At 33.1% G+C, this 13,848-nt stretch overlaps 1 protein-coding gene across 1 annotated transcript; it reads left to right on the top strand.

Moving 5' to 3' along the window:
• The first annotated feature begins 4,766 nt into the window (after positions 1-4,766).
• LOC119635451 (transcription initiation factor TFIID subunit 3-like) lies at positions 4,767-6,796 on the top strand. Its single transcript, XM_038030262.1, has 3 exons — positions 4,767-5,025; positions 5,099-5,367; positions 6,665-6,796. The coding sequence occupies exons 1-3, from the start codon at positions 4,860-4,862 to the stop codon at positions 6,794-6,796; spliced, it is 567 nt and encodes a 188-aa protein (XP_037886190.1). The 5' UTR covers positions 4,767-4,859.
• Positions 6,797-13,848: the final 7,052 nt, after the last annotated feature.

Raw genomic sequence — 13,848 nt, 5'->3', positions numbered from 1 at the left:
TTCTTGCTATAATGATCGAAACTATTTGAAAAATGAATACAAATGTAGTTTTAAATAAGTAATCACAATTAAAAGTAGAAAGACAGCTGAAGCGCTAAATAGACTGCTAATAGGCATTGAAAGGAAGCTGGTGTGAAGGAAAGGCGCGTAAATGAAATCGAAAGATTTGAGAAATACTTAACATGCGCATGAAATTTTGTTGCATACCAAAAAGAAAAAGAAGAAAAAAAGTTGATCAACGAAAGAAGCAAGAAGCAGGAAAATTATATGGGCTTGCGACCGGACCTTTAATACCCGTAGCCATTATCCCACAAAGGATTGAAATATAAATTTGCATACTCAATAATAGTGTGGAGGCGTGGGCTGATTTTGAATTACTTTGATCATTTGAATAACAAATGTATTGATTTTGTCTTCCGACTGAATACCATCGTTGCATGGTATAAGTTTTAGACAATAAGTTTGAATTAAATCCTCCTCCTATCGTACTATAATTTCGTTTCGTTTCGGGGACACACTTTGCCTTTTGTTCGATAATTTTGCTCTTTAGAATACCCGCACATTATTGCTTGATAGTGATTGCAACAAGTTACGATTTGCTAACCTGGTATCTTTTTACTCCTGTGGCGGGTAATCACGTGCGAGGAAATTAACATTCGCTTTCAACTGTTTAGCAAAAACAGGTGAAATCTTCAAATTACCAACCATCATAGGCGTTCATATTAGGTTTTAGCAGAAATTTATGTTTGTCGTTCCGTTCCAGTTATGCCTATTACAAGTAGTGGGATTTTTAAATCTAAAGACGGGATGAACTGCACTATAATAGCAATGAATTTTTTTACGTTATGTCAAAAGGCTGGCAACTCTTTCGTGAACTTATCTTCGTGTAACGATTACTTCACGAAAGCTTTTCTTCACGATTTTAAACAAACTGACATAGAATTGTTGGTAAATTTTCGATTTCAATGATTCGTTACAATATTGGGCACCAGTTCCCTTACAAGCCATTCTGTCCAACTAATCGTGTCAAACAATTGTATGTTTGCCAAACCCGATTAAACACTGAAAAGAAATTTCCGCATGCAACATTAGGTGTAAAACCCTTCTTCCAACAAAGGCTTCAAAAATTATATGCCGATATTGATGAGAAATTACGCATTGAACAGTACTTAGCTATTGGGAACGAGCTTTTCGTCAAGCGAGTTTTGGCTGCCGCGGAAAAAATTACTCATAAGGATGAAGTTCGTCGCGCTCAAGAAAATGTAAGGCGAGTAAAGGTAAAAAAAAAGAGATGAAATCGCCTCTTTGTGGAGTAGATATATATAAACTAGCCCTCTCTAATAAAATAGGAATCTTTAATCGAAAAGAGCAAAGAAAAACATTCGCTAGCGAGTAAACTGGATTGCGTCAGAAGTGGCTTGAGTCAAATATACAGGGATATGAAGACGAATAATCGCTCGCAGGAAAAATATTTAGATTTAACCCGACAAGAAATAGAAGTCAGTTAGTCAATTATTGTTTTTTGTTCAGCATTTCGATATGATATCGTTTCTCATACTTTTTCTTTTAGTTATATATGAACGAGAAGGATTTATTAGCAACTATAAAGAAGGTTGATGAAGAGGAGCGCCTTTTATTGTATTATGAATTAACTGCTGCTATTAACGAATCCTTTGAGAAAGAAAAAGTGCACGCACATACCATCAAAGTGTTCGGTTTAGTAGGTGTTATTCTATCTGCCTTCTTAACATATATGTACCAGCAAAAGCGTTTTCATATTCTACGTCAAGAAATGGAGAAATCATTGACGCACAGCATGAAACAGGTCATGGACAATATGAATGAGAAAAAGCAAGAATCATGGGTTTCTTATCTAAAGCGTTCGATATATAATTGGCCATACAAACCGTCATAAATTTATAATTTCACAGCAATAATGTTCAATGTCTCCTTTCTAAGGTTTGTAAAAAAAAGGATCATGTATTAAGAATAGAGAGAGACCTTGTTGAGAGTTGCTTTCAATAAACAGCAACGCTTTGAATCAACAAAAAGAATACGAAGTCAGTCATATGTTCATGGTTTAAATAGTATTGTATAGTTCTTTTTTAAACATTAAAAATTACAATTCGAGACCAAATCTCTGTTAAACATTAAAAATCGTGGAGCAGGATCCTTGTTTATTGCTTTCCAGCCAGAGCAGGGCAGTAGCTCTGTTAAGCTAGAAGAAGTAGCGTCTTCTGGCTGCATGCTCTCTGATTTTTAAACTCGTTTTGGTATTGAAAGTAGGACAAAACGGTCAAAAGAGACGTCCACAGTATTAGGTAAACTTAGAACACCCATTTTTCACAAGCAATAAAAAATTAGTTTTTGATCATTAAAAAAGAACTTTGATATAGAAGGAAATCCTAAGAATGATTTCAAATGAAAAAACGTGCGAAATTTTGCCGACTTCGCTGTTAAAGATATACATGTATAAAAACAAATAAATCATCCACAATATGTGAATAGGTTTTCTATGATATAATTATTCATGAAATGATTAGAAAGCGCAGAACGCCAACCAAAAAATATATATTTATAGTTATTTTATTTTCAATAAATTGATAAATGATTTTAATAACCGTTTATTTTGTTGTATGCGCTAAAATCCACTCTTGTTAGTGATAACTATTTGATGACGAAAAAGTTTCAAAGTGAAAAAATGCCTAGAATGCAAATAAATTTATTTAAGAGCACAATTCAAAAAATATAATAAAATGAAAAATGGGTTAAAAAATTTCCTATATAACGATAACAAATGCTTTCGGTCAACTAGAGACGTAGGCTTTTATTCAACGAATGCTAAAGGCGTCGCCATCACACGCGCTCCTATATGCATGCGATCTATGCGCCTAAATATAAAGCTGTAATTGTGAAAATATTTTTGCTTTTCACTATTTTTGAATTGATGGCTATGGTGGTAACGTTAAATTTAATGCAAACCTTATGATTATTCATCATTTTTTTTTTTTTTTTAAATCTACTGGAAATGTCAAATCGTTTGTAAAGATTTCTTAATGCGCGTCATCAATATGAGAGGAGGAAGATTTTGAATGTGTTTACTATTAGATTAGCAGGCCCCACACAACAGATTTTTCAAGTATATTCAACCCTATGTTGAAAATGTTGTTTAACAAAAATTAGCTAATATTGTCATTTTTACATCTGACACGAGAATTGCCTTCGATTTTTGGAAAGCACACAAACATGCATCGGAGGCTTAACGAGTTGTGTGCCAATATACCTAAATCCACGGCGTAGTGTTAGTGTGTGTCCGCAGCTCGCTTGGAGAAGTCGTTGTTATGATCTTAAAACGTTGTCCAGGAGAAAAAATTCATTACTCTTCTCAGGTAAATTTCATAGTTTGGTAATTTTGATCCATGAACCCGCTTACGTAGCTAAGTAGTGAAAATTCGTTTACTTTCTGCTTGTTCGAAAATCATGGCTTCATTTTATTTTTACAACTTAGTGTTGTTGCGATTTTAACGTTGCATACCGTTATAAAAATATGATCTGAGATGAATATTACGCAACATACGCTTTGAAAAACAAGACCTGCACCGAGTTAAAAAGTCGTGTTCTTTTTGCATCCTATACCATGCAGGGTGCAGGGTACAAGAAAGGGTTAAGATTGACCGTAGATTTCTTACTATACCAATCGATTCAGAATGATATCGATAGAATCGATCTTGCCTTGTCTCTTAATCTGATAGCTGCCCATTTACTTTTGTTTTAAACCTAAAAGTCCAGGCTTTCGCGATGTTTTAAGGAAATTAGGTACACTAAAGTGCTCCGGTCCAGGGACGAAACCTTTTGAACATGGATTACATGGAACCATCTTTACGACCACTGCATGGTTATATGAGAAAAATTGCAGTTTTCAAAAATACCTGGTACAAATCCCTGAGAAATAGTATTTCGTCATATTAAATTTATGTGCAAACTTCCCATGGGAAGAGTCAATATTTTGCGCCTCCTCTTTAGTAAGGGTTTCTAAGCAAACTACGCCTTTACGGTCTAATTCTTAATATTTTATATTCAACATTGATCTACAAAGTTAGTTTGGCATAAAAGCAATTGTACTTAATGTAGTCTTATTTTGTGTACACAGCCTTACATAAAAGATGTGATGAAAACTAAGCCTCTATATTGCAAAAAGTTCAATTTTTTCATACGCAAGCAATGAAACCGCGTTCGAAATGTCATTTCCAATTATTTCTTGTGCTAGCCATTTACCTCCGCTCGCATTGCAGATGTAAAAGTCTAGCAACAGTTGATTCATCAATTGACCAACTGATATTAATGTAGAGTTACTTGTAGATTGGTGACTATTGCAGGAACAGAACATAAAATAATCTTATTAAAATTTTCTTTTATTTATACACTTGCTTTATGTCACCGACTGCGTGGAATATTTCGCAATATATTTAATTATATATACTTTTACGATTTGGTGAACGGAGCATTATCGAGTAAATAAGTTTACGAAGAGGTTGCGTTTGTGGACGCAATGAAGTAACAGGTAGAACCATAACAAGAAAGCTCTACTTTCAATGAATTATGTACATAAGAGGGTGGGAGAGTGAAAATGTACTTACCTTGCTTATTCTTTAATAGGAGTATCTACGAATAAGAAATGTTTAGCATTTAATGCAATCCTGTATGCAGAATTTCAGGAAATTTGGCAGCACTCTTTAAAATACATTGCCGGTATTTCATTTTCATTTTTGTCTAACATTTTTGTTGTGTACACTTCCAAAAATTCCGAAGGTTTCTTATTTATTGTAAGAAAAATTTCTTACAAATTACAGAAAGTCCATATGATCGACGTATATATGAATGAGGTACTGCGTGTAGGAGTAGCCCAGATATGTCAAAACGTTGGCTATGATGCAACGAAAACTGTTGCTTTAGAGCTGTTGCAGGGTATTTTGGATAAGTTTCTGAAAAAACTCACCAGGGACCTGAGACATCTCGTAGAACATTGTAAGTAAACAATTGCACTGAAAGTTATGAAGATAAATCTCGATAATTTCCCTTTACTGCTATAAATGCCAAGATAATCGTACAGAAGCAAATTTAAATGACATGGCTTTGATTTTGCCAAACTCTGGCGTCAACCTCGACGAATTAACGGAGTACGTTACCAATGTTGAGCCAATTCCATTTGCATTTGAAGTGCCGAAGTTTCCTCGAAGTAAAGCCGCAGGTGTAGGTTTCAAGAAACCGAGCAACAAAAAAGTCTTGTCAGGTCCCATTTATGTAAACAAGCATTTGCTCGAAAAACTATTACAAGATTATGAAAAACCATTAATAAATCCTTTAGCGGTATAAATAATTGTTGCTCATACTTTTTAAGTAGTATCCAATTGGTTTAGAAAGTGCTTCCACAGGTAAGTATGACGCCTTCGCACGTTTTTCAGCTTGACTAAACTTTCATGCAGCGCATAACATTACGAATCTTATGGAAAAATATCAAGTACACGTAAGTTTGGACGAAAACACCTTATGATCTCTAGTGAATGATTCGACGAGGGGGCTAACAATGTTGTAGGTGTTAAATACCAAATGTTAGTTTAAAATTTAAGATTTTATCCTATTTAACATCAAACAGGAGCAACAACTTCTTGAAAGAAATAACAGTAAGATTAGGGAAACAAGAAATGCAAGACATATTTATGTTTTGGTCACCCACTTACCATTGAATAATCTAAATAATGCTGACGGAACATGCAAGGCTACCATTATTTTACATTTTTATGGCTCTCTTCACTGATTTGTGTCGATGCTATCAACTTGCGCTAATTTATATGTATTCCCAGATTAGCGCGACTTGCGGCGATAATTATCTAACTCCTTCGTTTTGGTGCCATACGGTAATCACATATGCAAAATTTAATCTTCGCCTTCCTTTTCAGCTCTTTTGGCGAAACAGCTGAATTCAAAAGTGAAGGCTAACTTTCAGTTACGTGGTTATTGCGATTTAGTGTGCTTACAACAAAAGCATTCACTGTTGTCTGACGACTGTGTGGCTGTTTTTTCTCTTACGTGTATGCACAACAACGAATATTCTCTCTTAATTAGATAATTTCAGTACAATAGCTTACGGTCTAAAAAAAATTCTTTAGATATACCTTTTAAACTTGATATTTCCAGATAAAATATTGTAATCGGGTTTCGCGCCAAGAATTTCTAATTTTACTATAGCATTATTCTTACTGTGTTGTCCAGTAAACGCTTTCTATATTAAAATAGAATTCCCGAAACACCGAACTTAGCTTTCTTTTTATATCTCGCTACCTTCGTATTAGAATCGGTAGCAGACTACTTAAAATAACGTCCTACTCGATGAAGAAGGCGTATTTTTTTAAAGATATCTGAATATATAGAATATTCTGCAAAATATCGCGGTTCGGAAATGCTTTGTTCCTCATTGACTTTGTTTTTTGCATGTAATAGCGCTTAAAACACGCAACTGTGCATGCTTTTGTCTTCTTAATGTTTGAAATTGTATGACGTCATGTCAGGACACCCTCAACACAATTTTTGACAATATGTAGACAAGCAGAAAATTGCACAACAATTTGTATTTCTTTTTTCTCAGCTTTGTTTATTTTTTGATCAGGCCAGTTCTAATAACGATTCCAGTTTAACTAATGTCACTGACACTAGTGGTGAAAATAGTTTTGATCTCAGTTTAAATGATTGCAGTTCAGTTTCGGATAATGTACCCAGCTTAGGTGCTTTCAAACAATAAATGCGTATTACAAACATGTATATCTTGCTGTACATATATCAGTCTACTTAGGCTTTTGTGTGTTCATTGTTCTAATTTCGGGGTAAATGTACATGTTTGACATGTAAGACATGTCTGAGACCATAATTGGCATAATGCGGTTTCAATTCGCTTCAATTTTATCTGGCAAAGATTGTTTTTAAATTAAACACATACAACGTTGACTGCGTATTACACATAAATACTTATGAGTAATTCCTCTTGCAATAGATAATAAGTGTTTGTTAAATAATTTTAAACTTAAAATTAAACGATATTTCTGATCATATAAACATTAGCAAATGCGTTTAGAATTCTTATTAATTATTTTTTTTATTATTGGGCACCAACTGCCACAATAGACTTTAAATTTGTTCCGATCATTTGGTATAGAGTCGACATACTGCAAATTATCGAGAAAGTCGCGAGCACATGTTAAGCCTAATTGGTCGTGGGCATTCCAACCACAGCCATATAAGGCGCCACAGGTTTTTACGATTATAGTGTGACGTCCACCAGCTACAACGTTAATGCATAGTATATATAGTTGTAAAAGCAAAGTTGTTGCCCTTTCTTTGTTGTCAGTTTTCTCTGATTACACATTGTCTCCGCGTGTTTGCTCTATCAGACCCCTTGACTTTTTATTGGTAGACAATGACAACAGATAATGCACAAGACGCTACGAACAGACGCCTATAGCGCCTATAACGGGTTCACTGCAAAGATTTGATTAGACTGTCTTTCGAATTTTCGCTTTTAACATCAGTTGGCTTAAGTCGTAATTGATGTGTGATTGTTGAAAAGTTGGGAAAATGAAAAATAATAATAACTTAATCACTGCATTCAGCGTAACTATTTATAAGTCCGGAATAATTTGGGACCCAGACACGAATCGTAGAGATTCGAATGTAGTAGAGATTCAAGCCTAAATCAGAGTTCATTACAATTTAATTAACTAAATTGTCAAGAATAGATAAATGCTAGTTGCAGAATGCAAACCTTAAGGCTTTGACTTTATTTTTCCCTTTTTCGCCTATGAATTTTCGCATTTTCATCTTTTAATTATAAGAATAGGAAAAAGGCAGAGAACATGTTTTAATTGCATGCACTGGAGCGTTACGAGAATTACAAAACATATTATTATTTAGATTTTAGAATCTATTAAATGTTCTATATTTTTATGACTGCAGCTATAACAGAGTATTTCAAAGAAACGAGTTGTTACAATAGAAATGAAAGAACGAAAGAATAAAAAAAAAAAGTTTCATACTTTGAAGAATTAAAATGTTGAGAGAATCCCATGTGCTGCAAAAATATTTGTTACTTTATGAAAAATGATGGGAAAATACAAATTTTACTATGCCATTGTTAAAAAAATACTGTATGCAAGGCTTTTGTTGCTTTCATCTTGAGCTTAGAGATTTAATTCTACTTCTACATGTGGGTTTTCTTTCTCTTTCTTCATCATTGGTAATATTGGCATAGTGGTTTAACGTTTCGGGTAAAGAGTTATATAAATTATAACTTTATCGCCTTTACTAGAAAACTGCATAAATTTTACCAACAACAACGCGAGTATTCATATGAAATTGCGAATGTGTTGACAGAAAATATGTTTGGATAAATTTTTATGCTATTCTCTCTTCTTTCCCTTCCTCTCCTCTCCTTCTTAACCGACTCTCTCTCGCTCTCCCTCTCTCTCTCTCTCTCTCTCTCTCTCTCTCTCTCTCTCTCTCTCTCTCTCTCTCTTCATATCCCTCTCTCACTTATTTTATTCTGTCTTATTACTATTTAACGGCTATAAAAGTCACCGTCATCTAGTGTCTTAAGCCAGACTATTAAAGAAAGTTATTTTAAATATAACAAGCAAGTTAATTGTTTTGGGTAGTGAAAGGCTCACGCATTTGCATAATCTAACTGACTCGTCCCAGACAGATTTATATAACACGGAAAGAGTTTGCTATGTTATATGATTGTCTGCTGTTGTCTATTTGCTAATCTGGGTGAAATAAGACGAAGCAGAATTTCAAAATTAATTTTCAAATATGAAGAACGGCATAAAAAGCTGTACTAGAACATCTAATTTCACGCAAGACGGACGAGGGGTTTGGCCGAATACATTCTTTTATTATTCCCTGCACCACTTGTGGCACAAGGGTATATTAAATTTGTGCGAATTCATGTAACAAACAGAAGGACGTAAGGCAGACACATGCTTTATTACACCGATTGGTTCAGAATCACTTTTTGGATAATTTTCCGAACCGATCTAAGTTTGTTGTGTGTTTGTAACGGACGGATGTAGCAATTTTTAAGATCGGATAAACCCACGTGTTTTGATCCATGGAAAATAGTTCGAAACGGTTCACTTCTTCGACTACTTCTTGTGTAAAGCCTTGCTCTGAAAACTCGTTATGTGAATACCTATATTGAGGAAAGTGGTGTAGGGCATTTAATGACAGGCCGTGGCCTACTATAACATTTCTATTTGGTGTTTTTAAGGTTTAAAAATCCAAGCTATCCTGCTGATATATCGTTACGGTGAAATGTTTAAAAACTTATGATCCAATCAAATGAATATATTTCACCAAACCAGACTAATAATTACCAAAAGTTGGTTACAAATAGCCAATTTTTGCAATTTATCTTTATAGAGAAAGCAAAAAAAAAAAGAAACAAAATATCTTCTATATCGTTACGAAAATCCATTAAAACCTCGTTGAATTTCCACATCCAATCCTTTCATAAACCAAAATTTGTGTTTAATTAAACAACTAACAAACAAACAACAAATTTAACGCTAATGGGCTAAACAATGCGTGCCTAAATGCGAACTACATTAACAGAAGAGAAAACAGCAAGAGACTGCTTATATGGAGTTATGGAGTAGGGATAGCAAAAACTAGATATTCAGCGTTACAACAAGCGTTAACGTATTAACAGAAATTTGTTGAAAGGTATTAAATTATAGCCTAAATTTAAGGCCAAAGTCTTAAGCATCCGACGCCATCGGCTTTATGGAAACACTCATAAAGTTGTTAGTTACATTTTTACTTATTTATTATCATTACATCTTTCTTTAGTTTAGCTCAATGTTTTAAACATCATTTATGCTTAATTAAGTGCCTCCGTATATATAAGCACTAGAGGGCGATAAGCAGACACGTTTTTATGGCTAATTAATCACCTGCTTTGTATAAACTGCAACCAAGTGCAACCATTGATATGTTAATGCAAATTTTAGACGGTCTAAACTATTGTGCCTAGTGTGAGCGCAACTTCACTTCGTGTCGGTTTTCACGGAATATGTATTGTTAGATATGAGTAGAACATAAAAATTACAATTAATTTTTTTCCACACCCTACATGCTCTAGGATTTTTTTTAAATTCATAGATCGGTCGTGTAATAATCGTGCTTTTTTACTGCTTAATTCATTACACATTTGATATACATATCGATGCAAGAATATTGATTCATTGTAGATATATATATATATACATATATATACGTACGTGTGTATATAAACATTTCATATATGTTTGTATCATCTGCATATCTATATTGTCTAATGCATATATACATGTTTGTATGCGGCATTATTTTCCAAAAGCAATCCAAGTGTGTGCATGTGTGATTTATAATTAAAATACTCTACTAATGAATATGTACATAAAATTTTGTAATCATACGCCCCGCATGTTTTTAAAAATAAAATCAAATGAATAAATCATACGTCGTGTAGATTTGTTAGAAATTGCTTAATTCTTTGAGAAGATACTTTAACAAAAACGAGTCAATGACAAATGCAAGCATTAGAAGAAATCCGTGTTCTTCTTTTAATTATTTTTAATTTCGGTTTATTACTAGACTTGGAAACTTAGAAAATTTTCTTTTGAATCTTCAAACCTGTTGTTCATTTAATAACATTTCTTTTTTATAAAGTCTATCTAACATAAGTATGAAAAAAGTTATTTAAATATTTTCTGTTTCAAGAAAATTTGATGAATTAATCTTTTGATTAAAAAAAGCAAATATTGTCCATCTAAATCTTAATAATGAATATACAAGAAAAATAAATGTTTGCATATACAGGAAAAACTTAAAGAAAAGTTTTCCGTTTGGTTTGCTTTATAACTCTAGATTTGTATTTCTTTAGTCAGCAATTTAAATTTTTATATGTACATTTGACGCGATTTTATGACTATTCACTGTAGAGAAAGCTCCAATTTACATCATTAGATTGCGAATAAGTATCGAGTACTATAGAGTAATGGAAACAAGCTCCTTAAGCTTTACGTACTATACTACTACTACAAATTATCCACTTTTAGCGTAAATGTTGTGCAATCTTTCAGTAACTTAAATTCTATCCCAAAATCCATCCACTAATTTCCGGAAATATTTTCTTTCCAGCACTTCTAAATAGTGACGCGTAAGTTCAAGCCCAAGCTAACAATTAATATGGACAGTAAAAAGGAATACACATGAAGGAGGTGCTCCACCCTCGTATCAAACGAATAATTTAAGCTCTAACAGCCTAGCCATGAAGCAGTGGAAACTGTTGCCCATAATTGTGATGGAGCCAATAAAAATGATTCTTTATAGCTAAACAATAATAAACATTGCGTTTTATGGCTTTACACATTACACATTTACTATACCCATATATCCAAAGAAAATCAAAACATTCATCAAGCAAGATTTGTTTATGCCCCAAACAAAAATCAGGAAATATATCACAAATTTAATTGCGGATTAATTACACTTTATTTAAATTCGATTTCTTCATAAATTGTTCTACATTCATGTACACATGATCACAGCATTAAATAAATATATTTTACTAAGCATTGTAACACTTGAGAAATGACACTGAAGAATTTATTTAATTTGGTCTTATGAGCATGACTCTCACTAAAATGCTGTAATATATGAACTTGTGATACGTGACTTGAATAAGAAATGTCTGCGTGAGACAAAGAGCTCCATAGAACTTCCTTGTATGAATTATAGTTAACATTTTTGGTTGTGCAAAAATACTATTTTCCCTATATAATCGTATAAATTATAATGTAACTGACAAAATAGGAATTCTTTAATAAAAATAGTAAAGAGCAGATAGTTGGTTTTTATTTTTAAATTTTTTTTTTAAAAATTTTCCATTTTCTACGATGTGTAGAAGCTAAATATACAATCCTTTTTTAAACTATTTGTAACTAGTAGAGTGATTCGGGAACCTTTTTCAAAAGCTTATTTTATTAGAATGAATAACGGAATGTTTTTACTCTTCTATCTTATTACTTGGCTATTTGTCATCTTCCAGGTCGCGGTACGTCTTGCCCACGTAATCAATAATAATAAATCATATGGCAATGTTTCCTCTAAAGAAGATTGAAAAGACGTCATATATTGGAATAACCATTTAGAAATTAAATTATTTTTCTTTCATAAATTATTCTAATGATTATTTATTTAAACTTAACATCGATATGGTTACATTTTTCCCATCAGACTCTATTTTCTTATTAGCTTTTTTGTTTGTTTGAGTTCAGAACACCAAAAGTTGCCTGAGTAGCTTTTTTGCAATAATATTATATAATAACATTACATACATCAAATATCTCAGAGTACATTTGGCTTTAGGTGTTTCTTATCAATATCAACGTTGGTAAACCGTAAAAATCACTAAAATTCTCTCAAAATTTCGCACACAATCATCACAACTGTATAAACGTGAAATTCGCTTAGTCCACGTTTTATCAGAAGGCTTTGAAGTTCGGCAGTGCCAGCATAACGATTTTACTAGAAAAAATGCGGCAAAACTTTATCGATTAAAATTACACATGTGTAGTTTAAAGATCTTTGCTTACTATTTAAGAAAAATTAAAAACGCCATGAAATTTTTCCTTGGTCTATTATTATTATAGTATCCTATGTACTGGCATCGACGTTAAAGAATATAAGTGTGTTTTAAACAAATTATCCTCTGTTTCTCCGCGGCCATCTTTTACCGCACATGCCTTTATTATTATTTTTTTTCAATCCTTATGACGATATTGCTTCATGTACTTCAACATATTTATTAATGCATGATTTAGGTCATGATTGCAAAACCGTCTGGTGCTTACATTTATTTTTTCATTTCTCCATTTCTACACCACTTGTGGTACAAGGGTATATTAAGTTTGTGTGGATGTCTGCAGCACTCGGAAAGCTTTGAGATAGCCCACGTTTTTATTATGCTGATCGATTTAGGAAGTGATTCTGAATCGATCTAAGGTCCTTTGTCGGTCTTGTTTTTTTCCGTTCAACCTTCCGGCCTTATTTTTGAGATATTATGATCAAACTTCACACACTGACAAGTTTTGACTCAAGGATGAATGCTATTAAAAATTGTTCACCTCTTACACAACTTCTTATTTTGAAAAGTCGTTACGTGAATAACTTCAGAGTAGTGTATAGTATTGCATAGCGTGTAGCTCTTTACTTATTTCACAAACACGCGTTCGTAAACATTTTAGCTTAGAAACCAGTAATTTATTCTCAATGCATAAGAGATACTCTAAACCAATAAAAACCCTGAACAAAATTAAGAAAAAAGCAATCACAGGTCTATTTTTTGCTAGCTTTCCTTCTTCCAGATTCAAAATTATTTGAAATTGGTTAGTTCTTCCTAAAGATGCAAATATTTTTTCCATTTAAGCACGATATGGTGGGGAATGGATATACATAAGAATCTGTTTATGTTAGGTCAATCAATAAATCTCTGGCTTTCCAATTTCGTTATTTCAAACCACATGTAACGCTACATAATATTCTCTGTTAGATCTTCGTCTCTTTCTAAGTCGATGACTATTATGTATTTCAAACTGTAGGTGCTATAAACTTTTCAGTGAACTTTCGTCGTATTGGTCCCTTATGGGACGGCTTTCGTCGGTTCTTGTCTCGGTTGATCGCGAATTTGACTCGGGAGTGTAGTAATAGTTCCATATTTCATCTATTGTCACATACCGTTTCATACGTTGAGACTTT

The sequence above is a fragment of the Glossina fuscipes genome, unplaced genomic scaffold, assembly GCF_014805625.2.
Source record: "Glossina fuscipes isolate IAEA_lab_2018 unplaced genomic scaffold, Yale_Gfus_2 26, whole genome shotgun sequence".
NCBI classification, from domain to species: Eukaryota; Metazoa; Arthropoda; class Insecta; order Diptera; family Glossinidae; genus Glossina; species Glossina fuscipes.
The sequence above is the reverse complement of the archived record's forward strand: the minus strand, read 5'-3'. Positions and strand labels throughout refer to the sequence as shown.